At 41.3% G+C, this 19,309-nt stretch overlaps 1 protein-coding gene and 1 long non-coding RNA gene across 2 annotated transcripts; both read right to left on the bottom strand.

Moving 5' to 3' along the window:
* Positions 1-2,133: 2,133 nt before the first annotated feature.
* On the bottom strand, positions 2,134-3,621 carry LOC117745619. Its single transcript, XR_004611250.1, has 3 exons — positions 3,576-3,621; positions 2,635-2,771; positions 2,134-2,529 (listed from the first exon to the last, which is right to left on the bottom strand). It is a non-coding gene; the product is annotated as an uncharacterized LOC117745619 (long non-coding RNA).
* Positions 3,622-13,128: 9,507 nt separating this feature from the next.
* s100w (S100 calcium binding protein W) lies at positions 13,129-14,249 on the bottom strand. Its single transcript, XM_034553950.1, has 3 exons — positions 14,145-14,249; positions 13,725-13,876; positions 13,129-13,573 (listed from the first exon to the last, which is right to left on the bottom strand). Exons 2-3 carry the CDS (start codon positions 13,866-13,868, stop codon positions 13,385-13,387), a joined length of 333 nt encoding a protein of 110 aa, XP_034409841.1. The 5' UTR covers positions 13,869-13,876; positions 14,145-14,249; the 3' UTR covers positions 13,129-13,384.
* Between the last annotated feature and the right edge of the window lie 5,060 nt (positions 14,250-19,309).

Below are 19,309 nucleotides of genomic sequence, written 5' to 3'. Positions count from 1 at the left end.
AAACAAGTTGTGAGTCAGTCAGTGTTATTTTCTGACTAAATGATCAATGTTATGAACCAGTCTGACTGTCAGCCAGTTGTGCCCAAACTTTGGATTGGAAATACTTCTCATCCTCTTTATTAGGCTCATTGTTTCAGCCACACAAGACCAAAGGGAAATAAATGTTATGGACGCCTCAGAGTGAAAGCTTTAAACACAAGGGGCATCATAGTAGCATAAAGTATTTGTGTTGGACAATTTAGTGGTGATCATGAGAACGTAGAACACAGCACAATTACCGAAGTCTTCACGGACATGTGTATGAAGATTACGGAGTATTAAGGTTTTATTTGATTTCATCCACACTTTGTATACGCCACTATAGTTTTAAATTCATACTTAGTGTTTTAAGGACCACATGCAAATGTTAGTATTATTAGTTTGGCTTTAGAACTAATCATTCCACAGAAACGGCTACCTTGCACTTCCATCCATCCATCCATTTTCAATACCGCTTATCCTCATTAGGGTCGCGGGGCGCAGGAGCCTATCCCAGCTGACATAGGGCGAAGGCAGGGGACACCCTGGACAGGCCGCCAGTCCATCGAGGGCACCTTGCACTTAATAGAACAAATTAAATCAAGGCTCGACAAAGGAGGAGTAGTTGGTCCTGTATGTTTAGATCTGCGTACAGCTTTGGATACAGTCAATCATGATGTTTTAATATCTAAACTCTCTAAATTTAACTTCTCATCTGAAGCACTGGCATGGATGTCTTTATATTTATTGAACAGGATGCAATGTGTTAAAGTTTGTGATACACTGTATAGGAAACAGGGAATGCACAATGGGTGTTCCATTAGGTCCCTTATTGTTTAGTTTATACATCAATGATCTCCCTGAACAGTGTCATGATGTAGAACTGCAAATATATGCAGATGACAATGTTGTCTACACACATGCAAAAACTACTGAGATAGCAACTGACAAGGTAACAAATGCATTGGAAAGGATCACACACTGGCTTAATCAATCATATATGAGTCTCAATGTCAACAAGACAAAATGTATGTTTTTCTCCAAAATCAAGACATAACCTCCTGATGCTGATATTCTTATCAAAAGTGAAAGGATTGACATTTTTACTGATCATAAATATCTTGGCGTGATACTGCATAACAATTTGAACAGCAAGAAACATGTAAAGAGAATGGTTAAAACTATAAAGTATAATTTGGCTAATTTTAAACATATCAGAAACAGTCTCTCTCTGGATGCTGCCAAAATGTGTATGCATGCCATGATCCTTTCCTATATGTCATATTGCATTACATATTGGGGGCAGGCTGGTGAAACAACCATAAGACCACTGGAATCCCTATATAAACAAACTCTTAAAACATTGGACAAAAAGCCATTGGATTTTCATCACTGTGGGATACTGGAGAAATACAATATGCTGAGCTTTGTTAATTTTAGACTATTTTCAAATTTGTGCATGTTCTATAAGATTCTAAATGGTTTGGCCCCTCCTCCACTGGGTGACCTTGTGTACATTCGCTCAGTGAGGTCAATCAGATCCACCAGAATAGCCTCCTTATGCGACTGCATCGTTCCATTTCGGTACATTCAGTCAATCATCCTTTTCTGTGAAAGCCACAAATCAGTGGAACACCCTGCTTGACGTGGTGAAGAGCTGCAGCTCTATCAGCACTTTTATTATGTCTTATCCTGTACTGTTTGCTATTGTTTTATGTTTGTTGTGTCTGTCAAGGGACTACAGATGCAAATTAGCTGTAGCTACAATCTGGTACAGTGCATCAAATGGTGCCATTTATGTTTTAACTGTACATGGTCCCTAAATAAAGATATAATAATAATAATAATAATTAGTATGTTATTTCCTGCTTTACATGTAATGCAATGCAGCCAAAGAGTTACATAATAGTCAACATTTCACCATGGGGTGGGTCCCTGAATGATGAGTTGAGAGACATTTTATATAGTAAATTAAATGAAAAGGCAGATTATGCTTTTTAAAGACGATTTTAAAATCATTCTTCCTTGTAGATGCACAGTAGAGATGGTCAACTGTCTAAGTTTGAATGATACTGGTATTTTGTTTAGGAACAATCACAAAGCATTCACAAAATGTGACAGCATTCATTTATTTTCTTTATTGTTCACCGATTGCATTTGAACATCAGTGGTTTTGCACTCAAAGTCATCACAGTTGAATTATCCTCCAAGCCAACATAATAACCCAAAAGATTGATCTTTGTGTGTTAGATCAAGTTGTCCTTCTCAGAACATCTGAAGATGACATGACTGTTATAGCCTACAGTGCAAATTGGATATTACATTTTGTTTTCATTTAGAACAAATTAAAATACCCAAAGAAGTTCTTACTCAACGTGTCTAACATTTCATTCCTTGAAGCATCATACAGAAGGATGCTACAAAAGTTACATACTCCATGTAATTAACAACACCATCACCATCTTGATCCAGCTTGCCTAAAAACTCCTCAACTTCATCGGTGGGTGCGTTCTAAACAAAAGAAAGACAGAAGGAGTTGTGAATCCAAAACATAAACCATATGTCAAAGAGGCATTGACAGCTATATTGTCAATGTGCTGCTTTTGTTCTACTTACGTCACCGAGAAGCTCCTTTTTGAGCAACGCTGTAAGTTCTCCCTTGGTCAAAGTAGCCTGGTCTCCTTCTCTACTAGCATATGTATCAAAGGTTTCCTTAATGAGGCAAATTGCCGAAAGAAGTTTTGACATGGTGGCTGGAATGAGAAAGAATTGTTGACTTTAATCAGTGTTTATGGCTAAAAATAATGTTTACATCTTATATCATATACAATTACATCTTCAAACATGGGTTGGACTGCTTTGGAGCATCAAATTAAAATACTGGGAAGAGTTGGATGAGCAACTGGTTAATATCAGGATTGGTACTTCCTCATTTGTCACATGAACAGAACTTATTCTTCTACAAATGGACAAGCTAAAATTCTTATTTTCTAAATCTTGCTCTTTTGTTGCCTTGTTATCTTTTAGCGAATGTTTTAGTTACCATTGGTTTGAAATTAAGAGACATGATCAAGTATTGGTGGTGCAACGGGGAGAAAATTGGTAGTCTGGTGTGACAAGAAAGTCTCAAAATGTTTCTTAAACAATTCACGGCATCTGAATGCTGTCCTGCCCTTCACCAAAGACTTCTTGCCCACTCACTTAACTGGATGTTTCTCATCAATGGAACTGTCAGACACTGATTTTCAGTTTTCCACCCTACTGCATGACTTTTAAAATAACTTTTCATTGTTGTTTTTTCCCAGAATCATCGGTAGCTTAAATTTGATTAATTCACACCAATTTCATGATTATCGTTATTAAACTATTCAATTTAGAAATGCTATTATTTCCTCATAGATTGACATGTTTTGACACATTGTCCACAAACCACACGTCATTCATGCATCTCATGCCATATAATGTTACATTAGGTATCAAGTATTTGGACAAATTAAATGCAAAATGGTTAATATTGCAATTCAAAAAGGGTTTTTTAAAAACATATTTCTACTTACCAAAATGGTATAACAGCTTGTGCAGGTAGAGAGTGGAAGAGGGGGCTTTGAGAGGAGAGCACTGACACACAGTGTTTAAATAGAGGTTGACACACCCTCTTTCAAAGCCACACCTTTGTTTCCCTTCATTTCTTCTCCAGAAAAACGTATATGTGTGAAACTTACAACACTAGAATATACTCTCTTGCTTTCCCTCTGACAGAAGCCCCATTTCATTATAACAATGCAGAAAGCTACAAATCATATTTGCATATTTCAACCAAGATATTTACAATAATTAAGATGGGGAACAAAATCAAACCAAAGGGACACATTAGAATATATAAACTTAACATATTTTCTCTAAAGTCTAAGCAGAACTTAATTAAACATAACTCAGTTTAAAACCACATGGCTGTAGTAGAACAGCACAGTCCAATTGTCCAGGATAACCTATTGAGGCCGGTTTGATGCAGCAGCTCAGTCTTCTGCCAGAAGGATGGTTGGCTACGGGACACTTTTATTAACCCTAACTGTAAGTTTTCTAGATTGCGTGCACTCAATTAATGAATCTAAAGTGGGACAAAACAAGTATCTTTATGTCCTATTTCATGATAAAAAGAACTGGAAAACATCACCTCCTGCTCGTTATGATCTAAAGTAATGTGCATTCACACACATTCACACACTAACACAACGATGGCACAGGTATCGGATATTTAGATCAATACAAACAAATTAAAAGGAAAAAAGACATGTAAAAATTGTATGATAACTTCAATAGATTGATTTGGTCCACAAACATTTTTAAATAGTTGTTGACAAATCCTCTTTTCAAGCCCCAGCCCCTCTTTCTGTATTTCTTTCTTACAAAATGTCAAAATGACATTTGCACTCTTCCTTGCTTTTCTTCTGACGTAAGCCCCCTTTCATATGAGTAATACCAGCTTTTGAAAGTAATGGAATGGTCAATATAATCTCCTTTTAGTCCGTACAATAAGGGAACCATCACATGCTATAGATATACCTAACATGAAACAAGAAACCGTTTTCTTCTTTCAGTGTAAATATTGACCATAAGTTTCAGAAACATTTCCCTCATTGGTAAAACTAGCACAGCAAGTTTTGGAGGGTGTGTCCCATGTTGCACACAAGTCTAACCAGGCGTGTCATGCCATGCAGGTTTTTTTTCTTTTCACAGCGACATAAAAGTAGGTCAAAAGAAAACCACCTTTTAAATGGGAATGCCAATGAAGCAAACCACTATTTATTTTATAATATAATATATATATATATATATATATATATATATATATATATATATATATATATACTGGGGGTGAGGGAAGCCGTCAAGCTGAAGAAGGAGGCCTTTCGGGCCTGGTTGGCTGGGGGTGGATGAGATCCGCCCTGAGATGCTGAAGGCGCTGGACATTGTTTTGCTGTCTTGGCTGACACATCTCTTCAATGTTGCATGGGGGTCTGGAACAGTGCCGATGGACTGGCAGACCGGGGTGGTGGTTCCCATTTTCAAAAAGGGGGACCGGAGAGTGTGCTCGAACTATCGTGGTATCACACTACTCAGCCTCCCGGATATAGTGGGGAACTCTCCCCAGAGAAGGAAGGGTAGGGTTTTGAACGCAGCCCTCAACTGTCATTTGTAGGAGGTGCCAACAGCCTGGTCACTTTGCTAGAGAGTGTAAAGGAGGATATGTTGCTGCTATTCGACTGTGCGTCAGTGGTTAGCAGGTCCGTCTTTCAATCAGGGGGTTGGCAGTTCAATCCCCGCCCTAGTCGCATTCCCATTGCCCCGGATTGAAGAGTCCCTAGTCATGGTCCAGCTGGTTCTCAACCATTGACCTGGCCGCTGGGTACAACTAAGTACCTGTCGCAGAAAAGGACAAAATGAAGACTGGATTCTGCACTCCCTTTGGGCTGTTCAAGTGTAACCGGATGCCATTTGGGTTGTGCAATGCCCCAAGCACCTTCCAGAGATTAATAGAACGGATCTTGGGAGATCAGCACTGTCACTCGTTGTTACTGTACTTGGATGATATTGTTGTTTTCGCTTCCACTGTAGTGCAGCACGTGCTAAGTTGGAAAAGTGCTCCTTCAGACCAGAGGTGAGATACTTGGTTCACATCATATCCAGGGATGGTGTGTCCACAGACCCTGGCAAGATAGAAGCAGTCTCAAAGTGGTAGTGTCCTAATCATGGGTCTGAGTTGCGTTCCTTCTTAGGATTTGCAAGCTACTACCAACGTTTTGTTGAAGGGTTTGCCAAGCTTGCGGCCCTGCCTGGTTGCTGAACTGACTTGCTCCAAATCATGGAAATCCCGGAAATCATCCGGAAAAAGTCTACCTGCTGCATGGACTGAGGAGTGTGAGCAGACAGAACTTTGAGAGCCTTAAAATGGGTTGATGGCTTTTCTAGTCTTAGCCTATGCAAACTTCGCCTTACCGTTCATCCTAGAGGTTGATGCCAGCTACAGTGGACTGGGTGCTGTGCTCTCACAAGAACAGGATGGTAAGGTTAGACCCATAGCTTATGCAAGCCGTGGCCTTAAACCTACAGAGCTAAACATGAGCAACTACAGCTCTATGAAATTTGAGTTTCTGGCCCTCAAGTGGACTAATTAATCAGGCTACACAGGCCACCATCTGAGTTTTTCCTTGCCAATCTCGGTCTGACTTACGTGTTTTTCAGAAAGCGGACCCACTCATCAAAGAATTCCTGGGGTTTTGGATCAAACGGAAGTGCCCTGATGCAGCGGAACAACGCCAGGCCTCCAAGGAAGCTCTTGTGCTTGTCAGACAGTGGGACCGGATAAAGGAACAAGATGGGGTGCTTTATTGCAGAGTCTGCCGCCCCAAGGGAGAAGAGGTTCTCCAGCTGGTACTACCCATGTCGCTCAAGAACCAGGTCCTGCATCAGTTACATCATGCACATGGACATCAAGGCATAGAACGGACAACTGATTGGTCCATCGGCGGTGCTACTGGCCTGGAATGCACCATGACATTAAGCAATGGTGTCTGGAGTGTGAATGTTGTCAGGTAGCTAAAAACACTGAACCGGCTGCCTGTGCTTACATGGGCTATTTGTTAGATTATTGCCCAAATACTTGCTGTTGACTTTACTATGCTAGAGCCATCAAAAAATGGGATGTTCTGGTCATGACCAGAACATCCCATTTTTTGATGGGAAAAAACATTTACATTTTTCGACGCAAGGTCGTCCGACACTGCAGACCTGGGAGGGGGAACCGGCGGAGCCTCCCGTGGAGACTCCACCAGCAGAGTGAGTCGTGACGCTCAGACAGGGCAGGAAAACACCCTGTTGCTGGTGCTGAAAAGCTCATTATAACCCGATGGCTGGTCACATGGGATATGACAAAACACTAGACCGGATAATGACCCGATTTTCTTGGCCGGGCATCCGGGCGGATGTGCGCCGTTGGTGTGCGTCCTGCCCGGAGTGTCAATTGGTAAATCCCCCGGCTATTCCGAGAGCGCCTTTGCGTCCTCTGCCATTAATGGAGGTTCCGTTCGAGCGAATCGCTATGGACCTCACCATTTCACCGGAGTGCACGCAGATATCGCTTTGTGTTAGTCCTCGTGGATTACGCATCACGATATCCGGACGCAGTGCCGTTGCGCAACATTTCTGAAAAGAGTGTCGCGCAGGCGCTGTTTCAGGTCATCTCCCGAGTCGGAATCCCGAAAAAGATTCTGACTGACCAGGGCACCCAGTTCATGTCAAGAACACTGAGAGAACTTTACGGGTTACTTGGCATTAAGTCTATTCGGACCAGTGTGTACCACCCACAGACTGGTGGAGCGTCTGAATAAGACTTTAAAGTCCATGATCCGTAAATGTATTAATGAAGATGAATGTAATTGGGATAAATGGCTTGACTCTCTGTTGTTTGCACTGCGGGAGGTCCCCCAGGCCTCCACGGGATTTTCTCCCTTTGAACTTTTGTTCCGGGGGGGGGGGGGTGCTCGACCTGATTAAGGAAAACTGGGAGAAGGGGCCGAGCACCAGCAAAAACGAGATCCAGTACGTCCTGGACCTGCGAGCAAAGCTCCACACATTGGGTAGGATGTCATGTGAGAATTTGCTCCAGGCCCAGGGACGGCAACAACGCCTGTACGACAGAGGGGCCAGGCTGAGACAATTCGCACCGGGAGAGAAGGTACTTGTATTGCTTCCTTCTTCCAGCTCTAAATTCCTCGCCAAGTGGCAAGGGCCCTTCGTGGTCACACGGCGAGTGGGGGATGTTGACTATGAGGTGGTGCGTTCTGACAGGGTCGGAGCTACACAGCTCTACCACCTGAACCTTCTGAAAGCATGGAGGGAGGCGGAGTCTGTTTCTCTGGTGTCTGCGGTATCTAAGAGAGAGGAGCTGGGGCCTGAGGTCCCAAAATCCACGAACTCCTGGACCGACTGGGCACTGCGCGTTTCTTTACGACCCTGGATTTAACCAAGGGCTACTGGCAGATTTCTCTGTCGCCAGAGTCCAAGGAAAAAACGGCCTTCTCCACTCCGTTTGTACCAATTCACCACCCTTCCCTTTGGGTTGTTTGGGGCCCCAGCCACTTTTCAGCGCCTCATGGACCGGGTGCTGCGTCCGCACGCTGCATATGCTGCCGCCTACTTGGATGATGTGATCATCCACAGCACCACCTGGGCGGAGCATGTGCAGAGGGTGGGCGCGGTGCTCGAGTCCCTGAGGCAGGCGGGGCTAACCGCCAACCCAGGGAAGTGTGCAGTTGGACGGAGGGAGGTACGGTATCTGAGGTACCACTTGGGCGCCGGGCATGTGCACCCTCAGGTGCCGCCATCGCCGCCTGCCCACCACCCAAGACAAAAAAAGAGGTGAGGCAGTTTTTGGGGCTGGCGGGTTATTACAGGCGCTTCGTTAAAAATCTTGCAGAGCTGACCAGCCCCTTGACTGACCTCACCCGGAAAGGTGCCTCAGATCCGGTCCAGTGGACGGAGCAGTGCCAGTTGGTGTTTGAGGAGGTAAAACAAGCTCTCTGTGGGGAACCACTCCTGCATACACCTAACTTCTCTCTCCCTTTTACTCTGCAGACTGATGCGTCTAACAGAGGGCTGGGGGACGTTTTGTCCCAGCAGGTAGAGGGGGTTGACCACCCTGTCCTTTACATCAGCCGGAAGCTGTCAGGGGGACCCGGGGATTGTGACAGGACTTGTTACACACGTCCAACTGGGAGGAGACCCCGGGGAAGACCCAGGACTCCCCAGCTGGCCTTGGAATGCCTCGGTATCCCCCAGAGTGAGCTGGAAAGTGTTGCGGGTGAGAGGGAAGTCTGGGTCAGCCTGCTGGGTCTGCTGCCACTGTGACCCAACACCGGATTAAGCCGATGAAAATGGATGAATGGATGGAGTGTTGTACTATAGTGTTCACTGTTGAATTTGGCAACTAATTTCAACTAATAAAATGCCCTCTCTAGCTAACTCTGGTACATTTACATTTAGGTGGAAACTGAAATGTTGATTAATGTGCACTGTCCCTGGTAAATAAATGAATAATTGAACGCTACATGGGGCCATTGTAAATTGAGTACTTTTACTTTTAATACAGAAGCTCAATTTGCTGCAAGTCATTATTACTTGTTATCGAGTCTTTTTTCTTTGTGGCTAATTTGAAATAAACAAACAGGGTCTCACGTCCAACACGCAGCAAACTGTGGCCGCATTGTGTCTGACTAAAATTACACCAAGCAGTAACCTTTATTGAGTCATTTAGCAACATGAAACGACAACTTTTATCTCCTTGTGTACAAACTGTTTCTATGTCTTTATATCTCAATTTATTCTACAACATGTCAGCCCAACTTTGTGTCTCCATTGCTTTTAATACAGCTTTTTCTAAAGTACTAGTAAGTACAAAAAGGATGAGCGAGAACTTAATAATAAACGTGGTTTCTAGTCATCATGCACAGACAAGTTTCGGTTGTTGCTATTCATAACCTGCTATGTGGTAAAACCTGTGATAATTAAAGGCGTAGGTATTAATGTCACGGGAGACAGGCACAAGTATAAACAAAGACAAATAGACAGGTGTGTTCAAAGGCACACATCAAATGTGCCGAACCCTTCTGCATGTCCTGCCTAATCCACAAACACACAACATCCACTGAAAAATATCTGCAGTACCTCAGCCATTAAAAACAATGCAATGGTTTCAGACCTATATTCATAGTCAAGGTTGTTCAACAACAGACCAACAATCTGTGTGATAGAATGAGTTGTTGTGAAATTAGTTTGAAGGACGAAACCATTTGCAGGAAGAAGAAGATACAGATGTTGTTTTTTTTGCCATGCTAATGTCTGTGTTTGGACCAGGTTCAAATTAACAACAACAATGACTATTGGTTGTATTGCCATGGAATTTTGTTCAGATGTCCAAAGTGAAATATTTACATATTTACTTGATAGATGCATGCTTTTAGTCGTGTTAATATATTTTTTTAATCCGACAAACTGAAACATTATTTGACTTTTGTATGTTGCACAGCAGCAGTGTGTACACGTGGAGACTTCCAACAGGAACCATTCAAATTAAAAGCAAAAGTTAATTGTGTGCAAGCCACCTCCGGCTTAAGTGTACTGTGGGGCTCTGTTTGAGTTTTTACTGGATGCAAAACTGGTTCTGTGCTGTGTAATCGCTGCCTCTCACCATGGTAACAGCCCCAGAAACATTTCACTACAACACAGTGTGTGTTTGTGTGTGTGTGTGTGTGTGTGTGTGTGTGTGTGTGTGTAAGAGCAGAGGATTTCACAGAGGAAGCAGTTAAATTGCACTTCATTCTTTCTTGTTTTTTCATCTTCTGGAAACGTTTTATCCGTTTAGGCTAATGTGAAGACATTTTATCTGAACAAATCATCCACTTCCTGTAAATCATCAAACAGTATATGTATTCAATTATTGCAGATTCATCAAAAAAAGCTCCTGGCACTAAGGCAGCTTCCCTTGCGTAAGAGTGTCAACGCCCTTTACAGGTAATTATAGTCTCTGAGCTGTTTGGCTTAATGCATCTCTGGACAGGAATGCTAAATCAAAACTGGAGTTTAGTTTTCTGAGTGTTGTTTGAGCAAGAATAACGCTGCTGCTAACACAGTTTGGTTTAAAATGAGTTACCATTGGACTGGAGGAAATGTGAGACCCACAAACACGATGGAGTTTTTCCCCTACAGTAATAAATGATGACTACTTAGTAACTACTCCGTCTTACATTTCTTTCACTTTATTTCTGTTTAGTTCACGTAGAAACAGCGATAACATCAATTATTAGAATGACTTTGACTTTATAAAACACAACACACAACTGGGAATCAAAATGAAAAACAAAGGGGCCACCTGTGTAGCACAGTTGGAAATAAGTACACCTGGGTAGGGTGTGTTCTTTTCCATACCTGAAGTGTGATCAGGTGATCACTCCAGTCGGGAATTGCTCAACTAACTCTGAAAACGTTTTACACACAGTCTGCAGTGCTGCTCTATGCTCAGAAGATAGATTTTGGGCGAGTCAACATGTGACATATTGAACTAAAACATGCATTTGCTTCATTTACTTGTCTGTAGTCTCTTCTAGTCTTCAGGAATAATTATATGTTTTTGTAAAGTAGAATAGGAATTAAGGTTAATTTATGCTTACACCACTGACTTTATACTATGACTTTGTTTCTAGACTGCAGCCACCATTTGGGGAAGCCTCTTATGGTTATGTAGATTGGTCAATAAGTATACAGTAACAAGACTGGCGAGAGACAATAAGGTGAAGACTAAACAATAGATTGATTATAAAACCTTTCAACAAACCAAAGAGTACAAATGGTTTATGTGCTTCATCCACTGAGGTGGTATTTACTTTATTTCTCTCTCTTCAATTTGATTGTAAGAAACTGCCTATTTGTTTATTTGCATCAATTCGCTTGAAAACACTTTTATAATTTGAGAGATTTGGGCTAAAGTATAGCTACACGCAAGGAATATCTTTACCTCCACAGCCCATAATATGTTGAAAATATATTGACTTATGAGTCCATTTCAGTTCAAATGAGTACATTTAAAACTATGAGGGAACAGGATATGCTGGTAACACTCCCTGTGGCACACTTGCTCCACCTTGCACACAGCCAGAAGAAGGCAGCTGCAGTGTAAACATCAATGGTGTGAGGTGAGGACACAAAATGGAAGAGCTTCAACGGTCCTTCTCTTCTATACAAAATACAACAGCATTGAATTACTGAATTTACCCCTGTGTTATGTTATATTCTGGCTGTTTAAAGCTTCTCAACAAAAATATCTGTACGCAGGTTTACAATATATTGTCATGACCTTAGTTGATACATTAGATGCTAGACATATTGACAGACAGGTCTTTCAACCAATCGCAAGTACCTCACAGGGAGGCAGGAGCATGGCTAAGGAGAACCAATAGAAATGTAGGTTGGTCTCTAGCCCAGCAGGCATGTGAGTGAGTGGCCGCTTGGATGAAAATGTATGAACACATTGTCAGTGCTTGTGGCCATCAAGGTTCAAGGTGTTTTATTTGCCATTTGTACATAGACCAACAGTCCAGACACATTGGAATTCTTGTGCAGGGCTGTCTGAGTCAACAGTTTAGGAACACACTATAATAAGAAAGAAAAATATAAAATATAAAAAACACTATACAGTCGGTGGAAATGTGTACACTTTTATATACAGTTTTTTTTAAAACAAGTTCTCAACCAAGGAGAGGGAACGTGGTAAATAACAGTAATAAATAGGCTAGTCCTGATTGTGAAAAGAGGGGAAAGGGGAGAGTTATATAGGAATATTGCACATTTTGAGAGGTGGAAGAAAGTTTGGGATGTTGCACAGTTAGAATATTGCACCTCTATCAGAATGTATATACATGATCCTATTTCACAGATAATAATAATAATATATCACATATTGCATATGATAAGTGAAGTGAGTTAATGTTGGGTTATTGTTACACATATTTCAATAGTTTTGTTTTGCCGTCTGACTGTGGAAGGAAGTTTTGTCCCTATGATCCTCTTTATGACTCTATGCCTTCCTGTCTGCATGTTTGGTGTTACCATACCAGACAGTGATACCTGGGGTGAGGCCATGTTTTCCTTGAAGAGCAAGTGTGTTAAACATCTGAAGGGATTATTGGCCAACAACCAACATTCTAAACAATTCCATCAAAAGGTTTAATGATAAATGTTTAAAGAAAAAACACAACATTTTTGGACTATTTTTTAAAATCATAATTGAAAAGCCCTAATTCCCTTGTGCATTGAGGGGTTGGGAATGCAATCATCTTAATATACAATAGAGGGGTTTGATTAATGTGATTGTACAAAAACACACTGAAAGAGGACTTTATATATCCAATATCCGTTGATTCACTGAGGAAACAGTGACAGAGATCTGTGCTCTGGAGAACACAGCAGGGGATGACTGTTGAATGTTTGATGAACCCATGCGTATCTCCTCCCACAGCAGTGACACCAGATATACAATAACTACACATGGAGACGAGATCAAATCAAACGCCAATGCTTTTATTAATTTTCAGCAAAGTAACAAATGGAAAACCTGTTGACAGAGGTTGACAGAGGCCGCGAATATCACATCTTGCATGCACTTTCAAAACATAAATAAGCTTAGTTTGAATAATGGATGTAGCAACATCTGGTTCCAGGGTCAGCTGTGTCACATATAACAGACACTGTAAACGTCTGAACTATCTAATATCTAATATATTCTGACACAACAAACATTTTAAGGGTTGGTTCTTTAGTCTTCTTGTTCACCTTCTCGTTCTTTGCCCTTGCCTTTTTTGCCTCCCCTGCCTGTCTTCTTCTGGTAGTAGCATTTAGCCAGGTCACTCACACACCGACAAAACTCTCGGAAGTTAACCTCGCCATCGTGGTTTTTATCCAGCATATTCATGGCCTCCTCAATGTCACCTGCATTGATTTTATCCTGGAGAACACATCCTCGGTTAAATACCATCATGAAATGCACAAAAGCACAAGTGGTAAGTAAGAAGCAGGATAATGTATTTATATATATATATATATATATATATATATATATATATATATATATAACGTATGCGTGTTCAGTCTCTTACTTTCAACTCAGGGGATTGTATTTCTTGCTCCAACACCTTTTTCAGCTCGTCTTTGTTTAACTTCGGGTTCTTGCCTCCATCATCAGCAGCATACTCCAGAAATATATCCACAATGTTTGTGATGACTTGGTCCAGACGAGCCATGGCTGTAGCTGGAGTAACCGGTTGATGAGAGTCATTAACAAAGCGGCAAGAGCAAATACCATCCCCCAAAACATACTGGCTGACTGGAAGATACACTTATATCATTACCATGTGAGCAGAGGATGGAAACTTCTGAATCGACAAAATAAGGTGCTTGACAAATGTGTGCTGAGCCTAAATAAGCGCCATGACCTTTCCATTGCATCTGCATAGCATCTGAAATAAATTCCTCAAATTCTTCATGTTCCCCAACATCTGCTTTCCCTCGGGACTCACCTTAGAGTTCACGTTCGCTGTGAAGAGAGATCCCGTCCGTATCACCAGCTGTCCCAGGCGAGACTGTTGTCAGACTGAGAGGAAAGCCTCTTAAAGAGTAGACCAGCCCCCCCACACACCCAAACTTGTTTCCACGAGAGCTGTGCCACAGTAATAAATAAAGAATGTGACTGTAAACACAGTGCGTTTATTTGTATAGAGCAAATAGTCATCATTGTGTTAAAGTGGCGAGTTTAAAGGCACGGACAAATGTGTGTTTTTTCATAGGCAACTTTTTTCCATGGGCATCTTGTCTGTCCTGTTTGCTCTAACGTTTTGCTTATGTTCCTTATCAATAAGGCTGTATTGAATTCCCTATGGGCAACCTTGAGAAGTCATATCATGGGTTACAAATCACAATGTAAAAAAGCTATTTATTATATTTTTGAAACTCTTACTTTTGAGCCTCCAATACACGTAAAAAACATGTTTTAGCAGTGTCAGTTGTATTTGATTTCTTAGTATTATTGGAATATAATTCAGTATACTCTCAAAAGCATTTTTATAACTTTGTGGTGGCTGAACTATTTACTTCTGCCACCATCAGAGATCACAAAGGACACCAACTTTTCTGCTGTAAATTTCACACCAACTGTAAATGTGTTACTTTACTTCTACTAAATAAAGCAACTGTTGTCTGGGGTGAGTCAGTGGGCGTGTCGCAGCTGTTTGCTCATTCTGACATGTCCCCATTCATTCTGCTCAATTTTCTGAAACTCAACCTCCATTTTCCACTTGTTTGTTCCAAGGCAGCAGAACGGCAGTATTTTCTTCCTCTTACCCTCTGTTGGCCCTGCCAAGTCCCTTTAGCTCAAGCCTCTGTTCACTTTGGCCTCAATACTTTCACTGATTGAGAACGATCAGATTCTCCTTGCAGGGGGCTCAAAGAAAATAGAGACGAAGGATCGTCTGGTGTTCATTACAAAAAGTTTATCTTTCCACCCACTGCTGGGGTATGAGTTACAGTTTCACTGGAGCTGCTGTACCTCTGCAGTCTGCACCATGAACATGTACGAGAAAAGTCTTTCAAATTAAATAGAAATAGCTCTGAGCAGAGATTCAAATAAAGGATTGATTATAATCTCACAGTATTCTGGCTGTGTTCCTTTCATGACTAAAATAATCCACCAAGCATAAAAGGTAATCCAACACTGGTCTAAGTATGGGTGTGGGGTACAGGTTTCACCACATTTAGTTTGCACAAACAACATTCCAAAAGGTATTTCTATAGGTATAGGTTTTTCTATAGTCATGTTCAGTGTGACATATACCCGAAAGGGCGTGGACAAAACTGTCAATTAAATGGTCTTGTGGAAACTTTTAAACTTAAACACCATTTAACACCAGAACAAATGTAATCTCAAAGTATGCTGCCTCGTCTGTGTTCCTTTCATAATCAAAACAATTCCCTAAACAAAAAGGTAATCCAGCACCGGTCTAAGTATGGGTGTGGAGTACAGGTTTCTCTACATTGTAGTTTACACAAACACAAGTCCAAAGGAGGTAAAGGTATTCCTACAGTCTCCTTACAAGGGAGTGGACAAAACTGTTCATTCAAATACAAAAACATTTAGTTTTTTACTATTAAACTTAAATTGCAACTGGTTGCTCTGTCCAGCAGCTGCAGCGTCATCCAATCAACACCAGAAGACATTGTGGAACATAATACTTTCATGTAACATCTCCATTCAACTGATGCTCTTTGTCAGGATACAACAAACAGTGTGTTTATAAGTCCTCACTGAACCCAGCGTCTTTCATTTTTATAAAACATTGTCTTAACTGAAACTGGACCGAACAGCTTGTATTTGTTATACTTTTGTGACATCTAGTGGTGAATTAAAGGCATGAACGCCTTAAAGTACAAAATCACAACGTTTGTATGTTGCTGCCATGTTGGCTGAGCTGTGACCATTGTGGCATCTTGCATCTGGCAACTAAAACGTATGGCAATCACTAATTATTGGAGAAAATCAATGTGAATGACCAGACAAGACCATGTTAATATATATGGTCTTGTCTGATCATTCACATTGATTTGACAAAATAAATTACATTAAATGTCAAAGTAAACACCGGTGAAACATCACGCCATAGTTATTATGTTCAAAACAACAATACATTCCAGCACTTTGCAGCAATTGCATTCAGCATATTAATAAATAAAAAGTCACCTTTGTATACCTTTACTAGAATTAATCAGAAAATATGACAATTAAATAAAAATGACAGACAATAAATCAAAAGTCAATGGAGAACGTGGAGGTTGCAAGCATTATTTAAGCAGCATACATTTAATAACTTGACACTTCTGATAGAATCAACATTACTTTTCATTGCTGACCCCATCCTTTAAACAGTAAACTACTACAACAAATGAGTTTGGTATTGTACTCACCTCTTTGAACTTCCTTCTGCGAGTCCTGTGCAATGCAAAGTCCTTCTCTGCTGTCCATTCGTAAAGCATAATAATAAGTCCACTCAGCCTCTCTGTCCCAGTATAACCAGTCCACTGAGCCTCTCCGGTCCCAGTATAACCAGTCCACTGAGCCTCTCCGGTCCCACTGTGCTCCTCACACACAAACCTCATCAAAAGTGAGGAAGAAAAATAAAAAATCTTCTCAGTCAATGTCACGCATTTTGCATTACGTGCAGCATACAGCCGATGTGTGATGCTACATTTGATTTGGGATACTTAGCATCCTCGGACAACGATACTAACCCAAACCATAACTCATAATGACATCCTGGATGCTTTGCATGTCTATACTGATCAATACTTGCAAGCCCCGGCCCATGTGCGTCACGGCCATTACAGTGAGTTAGCACGCACAATGCCAGGGCCCTGACCAACCTAATTGGAACAACGCCTGTGTTTGCCCTGCAATTACATGCCAAAACGACTGTACGGAAAAACAGTATCATGCAATGTTATTTGTTTCCATGACATGTTCTGTTATTCAGATAATTTGACTTTTGCAGCATTTGACATGGCTTTCTTTAAATGCTTCAGCAGGGAGTTGGTCGCCTGTAACTGGGATTGTTCTTGATAGTTTGCCTCTTGTTTGTCAAGCAGACAATGCTTCATTGTCATTAGCAATGTAATTCCTTCACTGACCTGTGGTGTGCTCCAGTTATCTAATTATATTATTTTTCCATTAACCCCTTGGTTATTGATTTAGTTGCCGCAGGTTTTTGTGCAGATAATATACAAGTGCATCTTTTTTCAACTCTTACAATACGGTATGTTCGAACGCAAAAGGCCTTTCTCACAGTACATGTTGACAGAAAGAAAAGCACATGTGTTCCCACTAACTGAAGTGTTTCAGTGATAGTGACCGTGGCCCAGTGGCCCCCCTCAGACCTCAAACCCTGAACCCTGAGGGACTTTCTGCCGTCACCTGGTTGAGTGTGAGGCTGTGAGGGCTTGAAATGGTGTAAACCCGAATGGGACGGCACTTTGCTGCAACACATCACATTACCATGACAACGTCAAAAAAAAAATTGTGTCCTATTGGGGGTCTTTATTTTCTACTTTACGTCTTCCAGGCTCTCTCCTCACAAGATGAGAGGTCATTTCAAATAATCTATGTACTCGCTTTTGTCAAAACAGCTTCAATAACAAAACAAAATGTTTGATAAATAAATCTGTGTGATATATATATATAAAGTCTCTGCTTGCATTCTTCTGATGTGTTTGTATATCCCATCTTTAATCCTTAATGATGTTGTGTAAATCTAATTTATCGGGCTGAACACATGTGCCGTCCTCTTTGTTTACATCTCCATACTTCCACTGGTTACCCCTGTTTAAAGTCACAGTGCAATGAATTGTGGGTAATTCCCTTGGGAAAAGTCTGCATCTAATGCTGACATACGGAGAGGGTTCCTACAGGGCTCAAAATGTCTGCTAGAGAGCCCTCAAACACTCGATGATCTGACAGTGGGACAGAAGTAAAGCCTCACGGAGTTAGCCTCAAAACCTGTGAGTCCGTAAGGTGGAGATTGGGATCGGGCCTTGTGAGCCGGCAGTCACTATACCAGGATCCCTGAAATCAAAGCAGCTACATGGAATCCGGCCATCATTAAATTAATTATTTACACATGTGCTTTGCTGATGTCTTCTCCACGTCTCTTGTTTTGCTGTGAAGACACTTTAATAGAACCATCGTTTATGAGATGACCAGCGCCGCTTCTCCACACACTCCTGCGGCACAGTGGCCACAAGGCGGACTCAACACTGACTTGAAAATATGTTGAATCATTGTTGCATAGTTGAAGGCACGTTTCGTCCCCACTGCCATGTATTTGAGGGTTTGTGTGTCCTTTTTTTCACAGCGAGATCTCTCTGCTGGTGAATGTCAACTATCCCGAGAATCCAGCGTAAAAAGCACAATCATTGCCAACAGGCAAATTAAAAAAAACAGTTATTGCTGACTTTTAACACCTCCCTTGTATTTACTTACTGATGAAATATTGGACCTCATGCTCTGCAGTGTGCCATGTCCTTTGCCTGTACTGTCTTTGAACGTATCCATGGTCTGTTGAATTCTGCATGGGTTGGTGCAAGAAGTGTTAAGTCCCTTTATTAAGGAGGTTCATACCTGGAATAAAAAGCCTGCCGGTGACACTTGTGAGAGATACTAGAAGAATGCTCCTGTAAGTTGGAAACACAGAGGAATGAACAATTTGGCATCTGGAGGAGAGCCATGAGAAAACCACCACTATCTCCAAAAATCATACACCTTCAAACCTCTCCCAATCTGGTCAGCACTTGAAAGTATGCTCATTTGGCACAACCCTAACCCATAACTCGTGACATGCAGGCATGTGGTGCTGCACTCAAGTTCAGGCAAAATCTGACAACCAGCACATTCCCATATTGAACCTTTTATCTACTGCATAAAAAAACTGCTACCTTAATTGAACATTTTGAAAATTCAAGGAGTATTTATGGGTGAATTGATGTTTTAGATGTGAACTAAAGCATACCTGTTTACAATTATTGATGTGAATTAATTAATCAATACTCTCTGAAGTCCTTTTCTTATATTGGCAAAGCTTTGCTTGACTATAAAGGTTCCATGTGCACACGAAATAGATATTACAGAGCGTTTAAAACTATA

The sequence above is a fragment of the Cyclopterus lumpus genome, chromosome 16 (assembly GCF_009769545.1).
Source record: "Cyclopterus lumpus isolate fCycLum1 chromosome 16, fCycLum1.pri, whole genome shotgun sequence".
In the NCBI taxonomy this organism is placed as follows: Eukaryota; Metazoa; Chordata; class Actinopteri; order Perciformes; family Cyclopteridae; genus Cyclopterus; species Cyclopterus lumpus.
The sequence above is the reverse complement of the archived record's forward strand: the minus strand, read 5'-3'. Positions and strand labels throughout refer to the sequence as shown.